The 14,972-nt window shown below is 35.6% G+C and overlaps 1 protein-coding gene across 3 annotated transcripts in view; it reads left to right on the top strand.

The window, feature by feature from the left end:
- IFIH1 (interferon induced with helicase C domain 1) overlaps positions 1–14,972 on the top strand; it is a 118,772-nt gene that overhangs the window by 92,008 nt on the left and 11,792 nt on the right. For all 3 annotated transcript variants that reach the window (XM_074215841.1, XM_074215840.1, XM_074215842.1), the window contains 5 exons: positions 2,827–2,950; positions 4,668–4,931; positions 6,436–6,698; positions 8,033–8,182; positions 11,066–11,227. In XM_074215841.1, the coding sequence (XP_074071942.1) occupies positions 2,827–2,950; positions 4,668–4,931; positions 6,436–6,698; positions 8,033–8,182; positions 11,066–11,227 (963 nt within the window). The remainder of the gene's footprint in view (positions 1–2,826; positions 2,951–4,667; positions 4,932–6,435; positions 6,699–8,032; positions 8,183–11,065; positions 11,228–14,972) is intronic.

A 14,972-nucleotide genomic window follows, 5' to 3' on the forward strand; every position in this document is an offset into this window, starting at 1 on the left:
GTGGCAGCTAGGTGGCACAGTGGATAGAGCACCAGCCCTAGAGTCAGGAAGACCTGAGTTCAAATTGGCCTCAGACACTTAATAATAACCTAGCTGTGTGATCTTGGGCAAATCAGTTAGCCCTTTGCCTTGCAAAAACCAAAAAAAAAAAATTGAAAATAATCATTATTTCAGGTTTAAAAAATTTATGGCTATTTTACCCTTACCTTCTTAGGCATTGTTATCCAAAACTATTAGAAAATAAAAACTCAGATTTGCTGTTTTACACTGCTAGCAAGAGAAAAAAAACTAGAGGAATTTTTTTTTCTTTTCTGAATTTTTAACTTTCTGTTGCAGATAGGTTAGAATAAAAATTAGGGTAGTAATTAACTTTAACTGTACTCATTGTTCAGAATTCCATTACTGTTAAACTAAACCACTGTTACACTCCCAAAAATTCTAAAATAATAATTATAACTAATTTATATGGGCCAGGCTTTACAATTTGTATACAATTTGGTAATGATCCTGGGAGGTAGGTGCTATTATTTTCCCCATTTTACATTTGAAGACAGTGAAGTAAACAAAGATTAAATGATTTTAAAAGGGTCACATAACTGCAAACTGCTTTGACTTATTGAAGAAAATATTACTGATAGCAAAATATAAATGCATTTATTCATTTGTGAATTTATTATGGGTTATAGGTGCGTATATCACAGGCTCTGGGACTGCTGTGCACTGGCAGGTCAAATGCCCAGAAATAGGTCAGTTACTCCTTACCTCAGGGTTCTAGGAGACCTGAGTAATCAGAGCACTATAGCTCATGAAACCCTACCAGTATGGTTTTCCTATTGATTATCCATTGATATCAATTAACCAGCCAGCCTTAACTGGCTTAGGTTCCTAAGGTAGTAAATAGTATAAAGTTGGTAAAGACATCCCTCCAAATTGGAGCTATAGATTCATTCAAAGTCTAGGAGAAAATGAATTCTCAAGAATAAATCACATGTGACAATGAGTACTTTCACAGCTCCTAGAAGTTCTTTGGCTAGAAGTCCTTTTCTCCCTTTCATGGAGCCCTCAGTAAATTCCCCTTCCACATCATATAGATTCCTTTGAGGTCGTCATTGAGTTTTGAAGCTATCTTCCCTCATCATGTATATTTGTCCTGGGATCCAAATACAAACAGTTCCATTGAGGAAATAGAATATCTATGAAAAATCTAATTCTTCCAAATGTTCAAACTCATAGGACCTTCCTTTGAACAGATTGAGTGGGGCTTCTGCGTAAAGTGATTTGGTCTCAAGAATTTAGCTAGAACTACTCTCTCCTCTAGGCTTCTAGACACAGAAATGATAAGTTCTGGAATGATTTTATTATCTTACAGAAGACCCACAAGCAATAATTGAATCCATTCAACCAATCTCAATACACCTTCTGTGCTGTGTCATTCAGTTTCAAACAACTTGCTTTTACTCTTCAGTTACTTGACCTTATATCCTTGAGTGATGGATTAATCAGGAGAGGTATCCTCATCTGATGTGTTGTAAGGGCTAGCTTCTTAGTTACTTTCTTTAGACTGGAGATAAATAATTGATTGATTTATTTGTCCTCTACCCTTCCTTTTACAATTCATTGAGGTATAAATATATATCTCAGTTTGGGTCATTAGCATTCCATAAGTTAGTCAGTAAATTTATGTGTAAGATTAAAAACTAAAACTAAGATATATTTGACTAAGATATATTTTGTGTTGCTTCCAAGTCTACTTAGAGCCACTATTTGAAATTTGCTTATTCTTGCCTTTTATTTAAAACCATTTTGGTTTACTTAATATTTTCAAAAAATCCTTAAATCAAATATACCAGCATATAAAACAGTGGAATTAACAGTACTGTTCTTCCTTTCTTTGGTTGTTTATGATTTCTGCTTCTCATTTGTATGAATAGCTTCTGAATTTTAAGAAGTTGAAAATTGTTTTTGATTTTATACTAATTTTCAACCTAATTGGTAAAAAAAACAAAATGAGGGCAATTCTTCAAAGAGAAATGTTTTCCTTAAATATAATTATAGACTCTTTTACCATATATGAAAGTTATTTATCATTCATTAATTCTACTCTGAAATTATTGGATTGCTAATTATTATAATTCCAACAAGAGCAGTATACATTGATTTGGGTACTGTGTTCACACACAGAAAAATGGGAAATGAGGAAGAAGAGAGGGAAGGAAAGTAGAGGATAAGAGGGAGAGAAAAAGAGAAAGAGCACTTATATGGTCATGGACATATAGACATATATTGGACAGCTAGTTGGCACAGTATATAGAAAGCTGGATTTGGAGTCAGGAAAATCTGAGTTCAAATTTGGCCTCAGACACTTTCTAGGCTTGTGACCTCGGGCAAGTCATTTAATTGCTGTCTGTCTCATTTTTCTCAACTGCAAAATGGGAGTAATGACAGCATCTACCTCACAAAGTTATCATGGGGCTAAAATGAGGTACTGATTATAAATTACTTGGCATAATGCCTAGCACATTGTAGGCACTATATAAATGCTAGATTTTTAAATTGTTATCATTATTATTTTTTATTGCTACTTCTACTATATTACTGCTGGTGGTGCTACTACTACCACTACCACTACCACCACCACCACCACCACTACTACTACTACTACTATTACTACTACTACTTACTACTACTCTGGATCATCAGAATGTAGCCTTTTCTTTTCATAAACAAATATTTCTGTTGAAGTTCATGGTAATATAGATATTATTTTAACAAAGGTCTGTCAGTCACAATATAAAAGTTATACTTTTTTCCTTATTTTATTTTTAGAATCCATTTAGAGAGAAACTTCTAGAAATAATGACAAACATTCAAACCTTTTGTCAAATGAATCCAACATCTGACTTTGGGACACAAACCTATGAACAATGGGTCATTCATCAGGAAAAAAGAGGTAATTTGCATTTTTATTCAGTACCTTTTCATTTGATTTATCGTATTACTGTTTCAGAAACTCATGTTCATCTTCTAAAATTTATGTCAGGATAAAGACCAATATGTCTTGACATTTGATCACCAATTTCTTCAGCATCTTGACCTCTTCATTATCTCTGTCTCATCATGCTTCCCCCAAAAGATAAACATTACAAGTGAATATTAAAAGATAAATAGAGGGGTAGCTTTGAGGACCGAGTTCAAATCTAACCTCAGACACTTAATAATTATCTAGCAGTGGGACCTTCAGCAAGTCACTTAACCCTATTGCCTTGTAAAAACAAAACAAAACAAAAAAAAAGATGAATAGACCAAGCACATTTTCCACAGTATTAGTTGAAGAAAAGCAGGCAGTATAGCTGAGCTGCTTCAAGCAGGGGATTCTAAAACCTGGGAATGACAGGGAGGGTTTCTCTTTTGATTGGGAGTGGCATCAACCAGTTAAATGGTAGGCATGTTTGGGGTATCTTCATTCTTAAACAGTCCCTACAAATCCATGTTCAATGGATGATAACTGAGATCATCTGGTCTACCCCACTCATTTTTCAGAAGTTGAAATGAGCCCTAGGGAGCTGTGACTTGACCAAGGGCTCACAAGCGGTATGTGGCGGCAGTGAGAAAATCAGCTTCCCTTGCCCTGATCTACCCTGCCTCGCAGCAGAGTCTCTGGGGGAGTGCAACAGCCATGTTATAGTCTCCTGGGTTCAGAGGGTTCACATAAGAGGAAAGACAAGGTAGCAGAATCATCAATGCAGGAAGATGGCAAGCCTGGGCAGTGGCACTGAAAAGAGTGCCTAATAGTTCCATCCATTCAGAGGCACCTGCTGCTCGCACCCACCCACATATATGTAGACATGCACAATACATGCATGGAAGCTGAGAGGCAGATACAGACAGGCAGAAATAGATATAGACATAGCTAGGACTGCCTCTGTGAGTATGTATGGATACATACACTTGTAGCAGAATTATATAGGCTGTGTATGTGTGTGCATGTGTACACAAACACATATGTGCACGCACATACAACAGAATTTTATTTATAGATCTATGCCCTGTATATGTATATGTGTGTGCACTCACACAGACATACATCCATATGTTGGAAAGTCATTTTCTGTATATGTGAGGGTAGCCTTTTACAAGCCTTAGTTGTAGAGCTTTATAGTGTGAAAGTAGCAGGAGAAGGCAGCAGATGGGGTTGTCATTGTGTTGAGGCCCACTGGGTGTGCATGTTTGTCTGTGTGCTCTACAGACACACCGGCCTCGTTAGAAATGAATAGAGTGGGCTCATGGGTGTTGCGTGTGTGTGTGTGTGTGTGTGTGTGTGTGTGTGTGTGTGTTTACTCTCAGGTTGTGCCTTGTGCCTATAGCCACTGGCAAAATACGCACTATCTGGGAATAATGACTACCTTAGATTCTGTGCCTGATACCACCCCTTTCCTTAGGGCGTGCCTGCTACAGAATCAGAAGATTTACTAATGCACATTTGTGCTTTATACTCTCCTTCAACTAGTTACATCAGATATGGAGCAGCATTGGGGCCCGGGCGGGAGTGGGGTGGGGATTGACCTCTAAGAAGAGAAGATTTGGATAAGATGTAGCATTTTACACAGGAATGTGTATAGCATGACCCTAGGGAATATTTTCTTTTATGTCATTTTTTTTCTTTAAAGCTGCAAAAGAAGGGAATCGGAAAGAACGTGTTTGTGCAGAGCATTTGAGGAAGTACAATGAAGCCCTACAAATCAATGACACAATCCGAATGATTGATGCATACCACCACCTCAAAAGTTTCTATAATGATGAAAAGGAAAAGAAGGTAGCAGCCCAAGAATATGATAGTGAAGAGGAAGAAGAGGAGGAGGAGGAAGATGACAATAAAGGGAAACTATTGAAATTAGATGAAACAGATATGTTTCTTCTAGATTTATTTTATGGTAAGAATCAATTTTTGTTTGAATTGCAGAGAGGTAGAATTAAATTTTATATAAAGAATAATTTCCTAACAATTAGAAAACAATCCAAAAGTGGCATGAGATACTTTAAGAGATAATGGTGTTTTCTTTCCTCATTTGATGTCTTCTATTGAAGAACAGGTGATCTACAGTTGAAGAAGCTAAAGAAGGGAGTCCAGTCAGGTATATTTCAGAATTTATGAAGAAATATCCAATTTGAAGAGACATTAAATTTAAAAATTAACATTTATTTTTAAAAATTCCCCAATGTTATAGCTCCAATCTTATTTTCCAGTTCAACTTAAGAGACCTTTTTTTCCTGTTCTCCCATCTTTTACTCTACTTTCCTGACTATGAACAATCAATCATTCAAGCTGCTTCTCCATGCCTGAAGAACATTGCACCTCTGCCTACCAAAATCTTTCTTAGTTCAGATGCCTCTTCCTCCATAAAATCTTTTGTTTCCTTGCTTGAACCTCTTCTTTGCCTTTACCAAATTCTACCTTGTATAATAATTATCTGTGAATATGTATATATTATTATTATTATTATATAATATTTCCTTTAGTATCATTTTTTATCTTTATAGTCTAGCACCTAGTAAACACATTCCATATGTTGTTGTTAAAGTCATTTCAGTCATGTCTGACTGTTTGTGACTCATCTTTTTTTTTACTTTTAATTTTTTTATTTAAGGCAATGGGGTTAAGTGACTTGCCCAAGGTCACACAGCTAGGCAAATTATTAAGTGTCTGAAACTGGATTTGAGCTCAGGTCCTACTGACTCCAGGGCAGGTGCACTATCCACTGTGCCACCTAGCTGCAGGTTTGACAAAGATACTGCAGTGGTTTGTTATTTCTTTCTCCAACTCATTTTACAGATGAGGAAACTGAGGCAAACAGGGTTAAGTGATTTGCCCAACAAGTCAGCCAGTAAGTGTCTGAGGCTAGATTTGAACTCTCTGTTTGGCCACCTATTTGTACTACATTACAAGCCTGCTTCACACTACTTATCTCTTTGGAGAGAACCTGCTTCTGATTAGTTTAGATAGAACTATATCTTGCTTCTAACACTTAACTAGCTTTGTAGCCCTTGGCAGTTCATTTATCCCCTTTATTTCATGAAAAGTTCCTGTAATTTATAAACTAAATCATAAGCAGGCTGCAGGAATTCCATATTCCCCCCCCAAAAAAGATCACAAATTCTTTGCATATTCATGTATATCCTGGATTTTTCAAAGAATCAGAAGAAAATTAACATAGGGAAATCTTTGGTTTTTAGCCTGTTAATAATGTGACTGAAATTTCTGTAGTATGGGCTTTGTAATTGACCAGTTTTTAGCAAGACTGTTTTGATGGTTTTATGCCACATCTGAGTCTTATCAACTCAACTTTGAATCTTTGGGTAGTCAAGTTCCCTAAATCTTGGGATTTTTTAATATTTTTGTATATTCATTGACTTTTTTTCACTAATTGCTTCTTAAAGGAAATAAGAAAAAATTGAAAAAACTGGCCATGACTCCAGATCATGAAAACGAAAAACTGACCAAATTACGAAACACCATAATGGAAGAGTTTACCAAAACTGATGGATCTATTGCCCGAGGAATAATCTTCACCAAGACTCGGCAAAGTGCATTTGCTCTCTCTCAATGGATAAATGACATTGAAAAATTCGCTGAAGTAGGAGTAAAAGCTCACCATCTGATTGGGGCTGGAAATTGCAGTGAATTTAAACCCATGACACAGGTATCACATTAACTGAAATAAGACTCTATTATAATTGTATATCTATATGAATTCTTTGTACTTTCTTTTTGAATTTTATTCTTGAAATATGGCCGGGGACAGGCACTGGAGACACAGGGACAGAAGTGTAATGGCACCCTGCCTTCTGGGAGCCAAAGTAGTGTGTTTAACAAAAGGAAAAGCAACCAGTTGCACGTAGATTTTTCTATTCCTAGAAGTGTCAAGGCACACAGAGCCTTTAATCTGAAATAAACAGCCTAGCTTGGAACCCCAGCTCTACCATTTACTTTAGACATGCTCTTGGGCAAGTCATGAGAACTCTCTGAGACTTCATTTTCCTCATTTGTAAAATCAGATAATAATTTATATTAAAGGATTTTAGGTTTGAAAACACCATATACTGAAAAATGTAATATGAATAAGAGCCATTCTTACTATCTCTTTCCTCTTTGCCTCTACTTCGGGATTATAAGGATTTCAAAATTTTTCCCCAGAAAAAAATAGAATATGCTCTCATCATTTTTTAATATTTATTCCAGAAATATTTTATTAAACTGACTGCCAGCTAAAAGACAGCATTTCCTTTGGATCATTTAAAAGGATTTTGGTAGGGGCGACTAGGTGACGCAGTGGATAGAGCACCAGTCCTGGAGTCAGGAGGACCTAAGTTCAAATCTGGCCTCAGACACTTAATTACCTAGCTGTGTGGCCTTGGGCAAGCCACTTAACCCCATTTGCCTTGCAAAAACCTAAAAAACAACAACAACAACAAAAGGATTTTGGTATATTCGAGTTATGGATAAAAGCAGGAGATAATCCTGAAAGGCTTAGATAGGGTATTGTCTTGCCCTACCTTGGAAGTTGAATGGTGAGCATATGAGGGCATAGGGAACCTGCAAAAATTATGGGAATATAAATGTAAGTGGCAGTACCAAAGAAAACCTGGTTTGCACCAACATTTTGCCACTATATATTCTGTTCTTTTGAAAGTACAAAATTCTGAAGTTAATCCAAGCAAAATATCATTTGCAATTTGTAAAAATAATTATCTAATATTTCTATTCAAAGTTACTTCCTTTTCACCTCCAGTTTACCCGCCATTTCATCTTCATAGCTTAAAATTATAGCTTTCCAATTTCCAGACTAAAAGTTGGAAATGTTTTTTAATGTGTCATATATACTCAAAATGAAAATTGGATATTAATTTGCTCAAAGTCAAAAACTAGTGACACCATTTGATTTATACCAAGCTTCAATTTATAAAAACTCTTCCAATGGAAAAACATTTAATATGTTCAGCAACATAAAATTAACTTTCTGAACTCTTTCTGCAGAATGAACAAAAGGAAGTAATTAATAATTTTCGAACTGGGAAAATAAACCTACTTATTGCTACCACAGTAGCTGAAGAAGGCCTGGATATAAAAGAATGTAATATTGTTATCCGTTATGGTCTCGTCACCAACGAAATAGCCATGCTACAGGTATATTTAGTCCACTTTAATTTCTTTAATGCTCTATTCATTTTTTCTTTTTGTCTGTTTTACTTTGCCATTTGTCTTCAAATAGTGTAAAGTACTTATAGAAGAATAGAATATTAAAGTTGAAATTGGCCTTAGGATTCTCATAGATATTTTCATTTCACTAAATAAAAACCTGAGGCCTAGACAAAGTGTCTTAACCCAAATCAGACAATAATTTAATATCAAAAACTGTCTTCTTTGATTAATAGAGATGGGTATTGCCACTGGACCTGTGATTTAATTGGTCTAAAGAACTCCCAGATGAGGAAATATACTTTGCCTGTATAGGTTGGCATGTTTCCAACAACTTAGAGTCTTAGAGAATAGCTCAGAGTACTGAGAGGTAAAAGGTTAAATGATTTGCCCAGGACCACCCTGGTAGTATGTGTTAGAGAGGCACTTGAACCTGAATCTTCTTAGCTTTGATACCACTTCCCTAGCCACTTTACACTAGGCTACCTCCTCTCTCTGTCTGTCTCTTTCTGTCTCTGTGTCTCCGTGTCTCTCTGTCTCTTTCTTTCCTTTCCCTCTCTCTGTCCCTCTCCTGTCCTCTTTCTCTGTTCTTTATAGGAGTGTTGGGTGTGCGTGTGTTTGTGTGTGTGTGTGTGTGTGAGAGAGAGAGAGACAGACAGACAGACAGACAGAGACAGAGAGAGAGGGGATGGGAAAAATTGAGATGTTCTCAACAGAAATAAAACTATGAGGAGATCAGGGAGGATTTTGGGACAGAGATAATGTGCTCTGTTTGGGATATGTTAAGTTTGAAAGGCTTCTAAAATATCCATGTCTAATAGAAAGTTACTGATGTAAGACTAGAGCTTAAGATAAAGATTGGGTTTGGATATATGGATCCAAGATCTAGCTGCTTAGAGTTGATCATTGAACAGTTGGGAACTCATGAGATCCTCTAGGATAATGAATTCAAAATTTGTTTTATTTTATTATACTAGTAAAAGAGGAAGCATAAACTTACACAGTTTTATTTTTTACTTAATTAATATAGTTACCATATTAAAAGCTTCAGCCCAGTTTTCCAGCATGTAATACTTGAATCTTTTTTGTCTCTGTTTACTGAAACTTTACTTTATGCTTTTGCAGAGGTAGATATAGGCCATTTCATTCTTAGGATGCCTGCACTATATTCATGGCATTGACTCAGCCTTCAGGATTTTCTAGAACTTTGGAAGACTTCTAACCTAAAACATAACTTAGACTTGGTTTCTATATATTCATTACAGAATCCTTTCAATTCTTATTCAGTTTTCTCTTATATTGTAAGAAGACCAAAATGTTAGACAAAAGAGAGTATTTTATTTGAGTGGATATTAAATTTTAACTTTTATGAAAAAACCTGTGGAGATAAGGTGGCCATATACGCCATTCCTGCTAAATTGTGCTTTTTTGTTGGTACTCTTTTTTAAAAGAATTTTTTATTGTTTTTTGAATTTTACAATTTTCCCCTCAAATTTTGATTCCCACCCCCACCCCCACCCCCACCCCACACAGAAGGCAGTCTGATAGTCTTTTCATCACTTCCATGCTATACATTGATAAAAATTGAATGTGTTGAGAAAGAAATCATATCCTTAAGGAAAAAATAAAATATAAGAGATAGCAAAATTACATAATAATATACCTTTTTAAAAAAATTAAAGGTAATAGTCTTTGGTATTTGTTCAAACTCCATAATTCCCTTTTTGGATACAGATGGTATTCTCCATTGTAGATACCTCAAAATTATCCCTGATTGTTGCACTGATAAAATGAGTAAGTCCATTAAGGTTGCTCATCACCCCCATGTTGCTGTTAGGGTGTACAGTGTTCTTCTGGTTCTGCTCATCTCACTCAGCATCAATTCATGCAAGTCCTTCCAGGCTTCTCTGAATTCCCATCCCTCCTGGTTTCTAATAGAACAATAGTGTTCATAACATACATATACCATAATTTGTTCAGCCATTCCCCAATTGATGGATATCCCCTCGATTTCTGATTCTTTGCCATCACAAACAGGGCTGCTATGAATATTTTTCTACAAGTGATGTTTTTTTTACCCTTTTTCATGATCTCTTCAGGTACAGGCCCAGTAGAGGTATTGCTGGATCAAAGGGTTTACACATTTTTATTGCCTCTTGGGCATAATTCCAGATTGCTCTCCAGAAAGTTGGATCAGTTCACAGCTCCACCATTTGTTGTTACTCTAAAACCTCCAAATATTTTTCACGTATTGCATAGACCCTCTTCTTCCTTTTTGTTCAATTTTACATAAATAAAACTATTTAATACCAGCATTTTCAATAAGGCTAGACCTGACAAAAAGAGAATCTACCAATCTACAGATGAAATAAACTATAACAAAATCAGTTTAGAAATTAAAAATATAAAGTACCAAAAAATGTATAAAAATAAAATATAAAAGTTTAAAATTGCTAAGAAAATACTGTAAGTACCCTAAAGAAACCAGTTTCATTGTATTTTGTGTTGGTGGCATTTTGAAATAAATGTGAATTCAAAGGAGCAAATAATGGGATGTATGAAGACTTGTTAGATGAGAAATATTTAATATTCTAGTTGTTTGAACAGGTGTCATAACTTGCTACTAGAAATTGTCTTATTTACTTTTTAGGTCTCCCCTAACTCAGTGCTCTGCACACAGGTACCTAATGGTGGTTAGATTGGTTGTGGAATACATGCAATAGTCTGCTTCTATTGACTTTATTGCAATATTATGCTTCCAGCATAATGATCATGAGGCAAAGAATAGTATCATCCTATATTTTGTTTTAAAGGGAGGTAGCTAGAGTCAGGATTTTTCATAAATAATTATTTCTTTGATTTTTTTTTTAGGCCCGGGGTCGAGCTCGTGCTGATGAAAGCACCTATGTATTGGTGGCAGGTGGTAGCTCGGGAGTTGTTGAACGTGAAAGTGTTAATTTGTATCGTGAGAAGATGATGCATAAAGCTATTGACCGGGTTCAAAATATGAAGCCAGAGGAGTATGCTTATAAGGTATTACTAGAAGCCATCTTTACTTTGCATTTAGTTTCCATTGAGCATCATAGAATCCCAGGGCTAGGGACCCCTAGTCACATCTGTGCCTTCAGGAATCTTTTTGTCAACATCTTTTACATTTTAAAAGAGAGTCTGAGGTGATTGTTGGATCGTTGGACTCTGGAGTTCTAAACTCTAATAGGTTCAGCCAGTTGAATGTGTACACAATATGTCACATCAGTTTGATATTTGCCTGGGAGTTGTGGCCACCAGGCCATCTAGGGAATGTTAAAACCAGCCTGGGTCAAAAACAGATCAGGTCAGAAATTCCGAGTCACTCATTAGTGAGTAGAGTTGGATCCCTTAGTGGTCTGTGTGAGGTAAGAAGAACCAGTCACAAACAAGAAAACAAAAAGAAAAAATTGTTCACATGCAATTGTGATACCTATCTCTATGCATAGAGGAGGAAAGCTATATTTCCACTGGAGATAGTGACTTCCTGAGTTCAAATCCACATTAGAAATAATATTTTTAAATTCTGTAGGATGCAAGAAATCTCAAATGAATGTTATAGGTCAGATTGTGCCAATGATGGGCCTTGTCAGCATTAGTTGATGTTAATCCTGACCCAGGGAGACTCATGTCACTCACCAGTTCTGCTACTGTTTGTTGTAGTATAGTGAACCTTCCCACATGGGCAATGACAGTATCTCTATAATCCAACATATAATTTAAGGTATAAGTAATAATAAAATGAAGGATAGATGTACTATTGAAGAAGAATTTAGGGAAAGATGTGGGTGTTTTTGTTTTTTTGTAAACACATGGAATCTGGTTCTATCCTGAATAATTTCTTTCTTTTTTTTTAATTTGGTCCAAATCCACTAAATCAGATTAATGTCCCTTCTAAATACCATAGGATCATAGGACTAGGCCTGGATCTCTATCCATTAATGCTAGGAATTCCTGATGTAGAAACTCCCTTTTGCAGTAAAGGTCTACACTTTCTTTGCAACTTGAGTAATAGATAGTTGCTTAGATCACTAAGAGTTTAAGACACTTACCCAGGGTCACACAGTGTTATGATTTAGAAATGTAATGGGCCTAAGAGTTACTTTATTTCAACCCCCTTATTTTATAAATTGTTGAACTGAATCCATACCTAGCTAAATTAGGATATGAACCCAGGTCTTCTAATGCCAAATCCAGTGTTACCCTATAACATGCTACCTTATCTTTGAAACTTTTAAGTTTCCAAAGTTAGATCAGAAACAAACTAAATATCTGTGAACTGACAATTGTTATTCATTTGTGTCTGCCTCTACTTGACCCCATTTTGAGATTTTCTTGGCAAAGATACTGGAGTAGTTTGCCATTTCCCTCTCCAGCTCATTTTACAAATGAAGAACTGAGGCAAATAGGCTTATATGATTTAACCACAGCTACTAAGTGTCTGAAGCCAGATTTGAATTCATGAATATGAGTCTTCCCGATTGCAAACCCAATTCTCTATCCCCTACCATGCTAAGCTACCCCTAGGACTAATAATAATGTCATTGGGAAATTATTATTTCAGTCAACATGTCCTGACATTTGAAAAATAATTATTAAATTTCTGCTGTATGTAGGATGATATGTTAGATGTTAGAAAAAATAAAAATTTGGATAAAAGATGACCCCTATCTTCATGGACTTTTTAATCCACTCCATTGGCAATTAACAAACTGGATTCTTAATGAAAAATGAAAAGTCCTGCCTAAACATGTGAGTTATTCAAGTTAACTCCAGGGTAGCAACTTCTAATTCAAACTCAGATTCTCCAGGCCTTCCCTAGACCAAGCTTTAGTCTATACAGCTGACACAGAATCAATTCAGCATTCTTTTGGTTTCTCTGAAGCAATCAGTCCACTCTGTTCCTGACTTTAAACTTCCTAAACCAAACCTATTTACCTTTTTCTCTGTAATTCATCCAGCACCTTCCTCTTTATAATCTGATTGCAAAAATGCTCATCATCATCATCATCTTCATCATCACAATGTTTATTGTCCTTTTGTTCTCATTTTTTCTGAGCTTTGTAATATTTCTAGACTGTTCTTTCAGTTCTTATGTAAATCTTACATAGTCTTTGTGTACTCCTAAAATGTTTCTTCTGCCTACTGTGGGTGTTTTATCACCTAGTCCTTTGTAAGCACCCACATGAACATGGTGCTATGCTGGAATGCCTCCTCTGTTCAGGTCATTGAACTGCAGATGTCTTGATATTCACTTCTAGTATCACTAGCCTAGCTAACATCCTAGCAAACATAATACTTCAGTTCTTCATATTATGTTGCCATATATATATATAAAAGGTGTTTATAATTGATTGATTAAGTCCATGACCTAAAGGCTTGTGATGTGCATATGGTTTTGATTTGGAGTTTTTTTCCTTTTTGTCCTCTACAGTCATATAAAATTTAATTTTTGTCATCCATAGCCCCCCAAGCATGATATAGTAGTAATGTATGCATCCATATATGTAATACATATCCTGAGCTATACAGAAAAATAATGCTTGGGTAGATAGAATGACATTTAGCAGAATTCCATAAGCACTAATCAATATCACAACATGACTGAAAAGAAGGACTTATACAGCAATTTGATTTAAAAAAGCCGATTTGAAAGGCAAGATTTCCTCATTAGAATATGACTATAACCTCCTAGAGAGCAGGGATTGTTTCTTAGCTTTCTTTGTAATCCCAGAGTTTAGCATAGTGCCCAACATTATGGAGGACCTTAATAAATGGTTGTTGATTAACTGACTGAAAATATGGGTCCAAGATCCATATATTTCACAGTTGTTACCATTGTGTGTTATCAATACATACTCAGAATTTCTCTGTAATCCAGTTCTGTTTAACAAATATATTGAGTTGGGGGCAGCTATGTGATGCAGTGGATAGAGCACTGGCCCTGGAGTCAGGAAGACCTGAGTTCAAATATGACCTCAGACACTTAATAACACCAAGCTGTATGACCTTGGGCAAGTCAACCCACAAAACAAAAATAAACAACAAATATATTGGGTACATTCTCTATATAATACTTTATACACATACACACATATGAAATATGTTTCTCTTTATTTTTATTTAACTTATCTATCTGATACTGTAAGAGAATACAAGGAAGAATAAAACATGATTAATACCTTCAGAGAACTTATGGTCTAGCATAGACCATAATAATAGACATGTATTCAACTCAATTCTTTATAATATGGAAAAGAAATGTACATTAAAGAGGTGGAAAGTACATGAGTATTCAAAATGAAGGTATTGCTAGGTAGATGAATCAGTGAAGGCTCCATCAAAGAAGTGATACTTGCCCTAAAAATAAGTGTCCAATGAAATGAAATAAGTCATAAATAATATGTTCAGCATAGTCAACTCACAACACTGTGGCCATCATAGGAACTTTGGCACATATAGAAATAATCCAAAAGCAAATACCCAATTTTAACAATACATTATAAAATCCCTTCCATCTGTGGATTCAGTTTTCCTCTGGAATCATGTGCTTTCATACAGCAATGAAGGCAAAAGATGACAAATACTCAGGACTTAACACACCAAGAGGAGTTACACTGAGGAGACATAATTTAATGTCAGAAAATTGAACTCCCCATGGCCAATTAATTCCTTGCCAATTCAGTTCAATTCAACAAACATTTATTAAGGGCTTACTATGTTCCAGTCACCTCAACAATATCTATGCTCA

Source organism: Macrotis lagotis, chromosome 1, assembly GCF_037893015.1.
Source record: "Macrotis lagotis isolate mMagLag1 chromosome 1, bilby.v1.9.chrom.fasta, whole genome shotgun sequence".
NCBI lineage: Eukaryota > Metazoa > Chordata > Mammalia > Peramelemorphia > Peramelidae > Macrotis > Macrotis lagotis.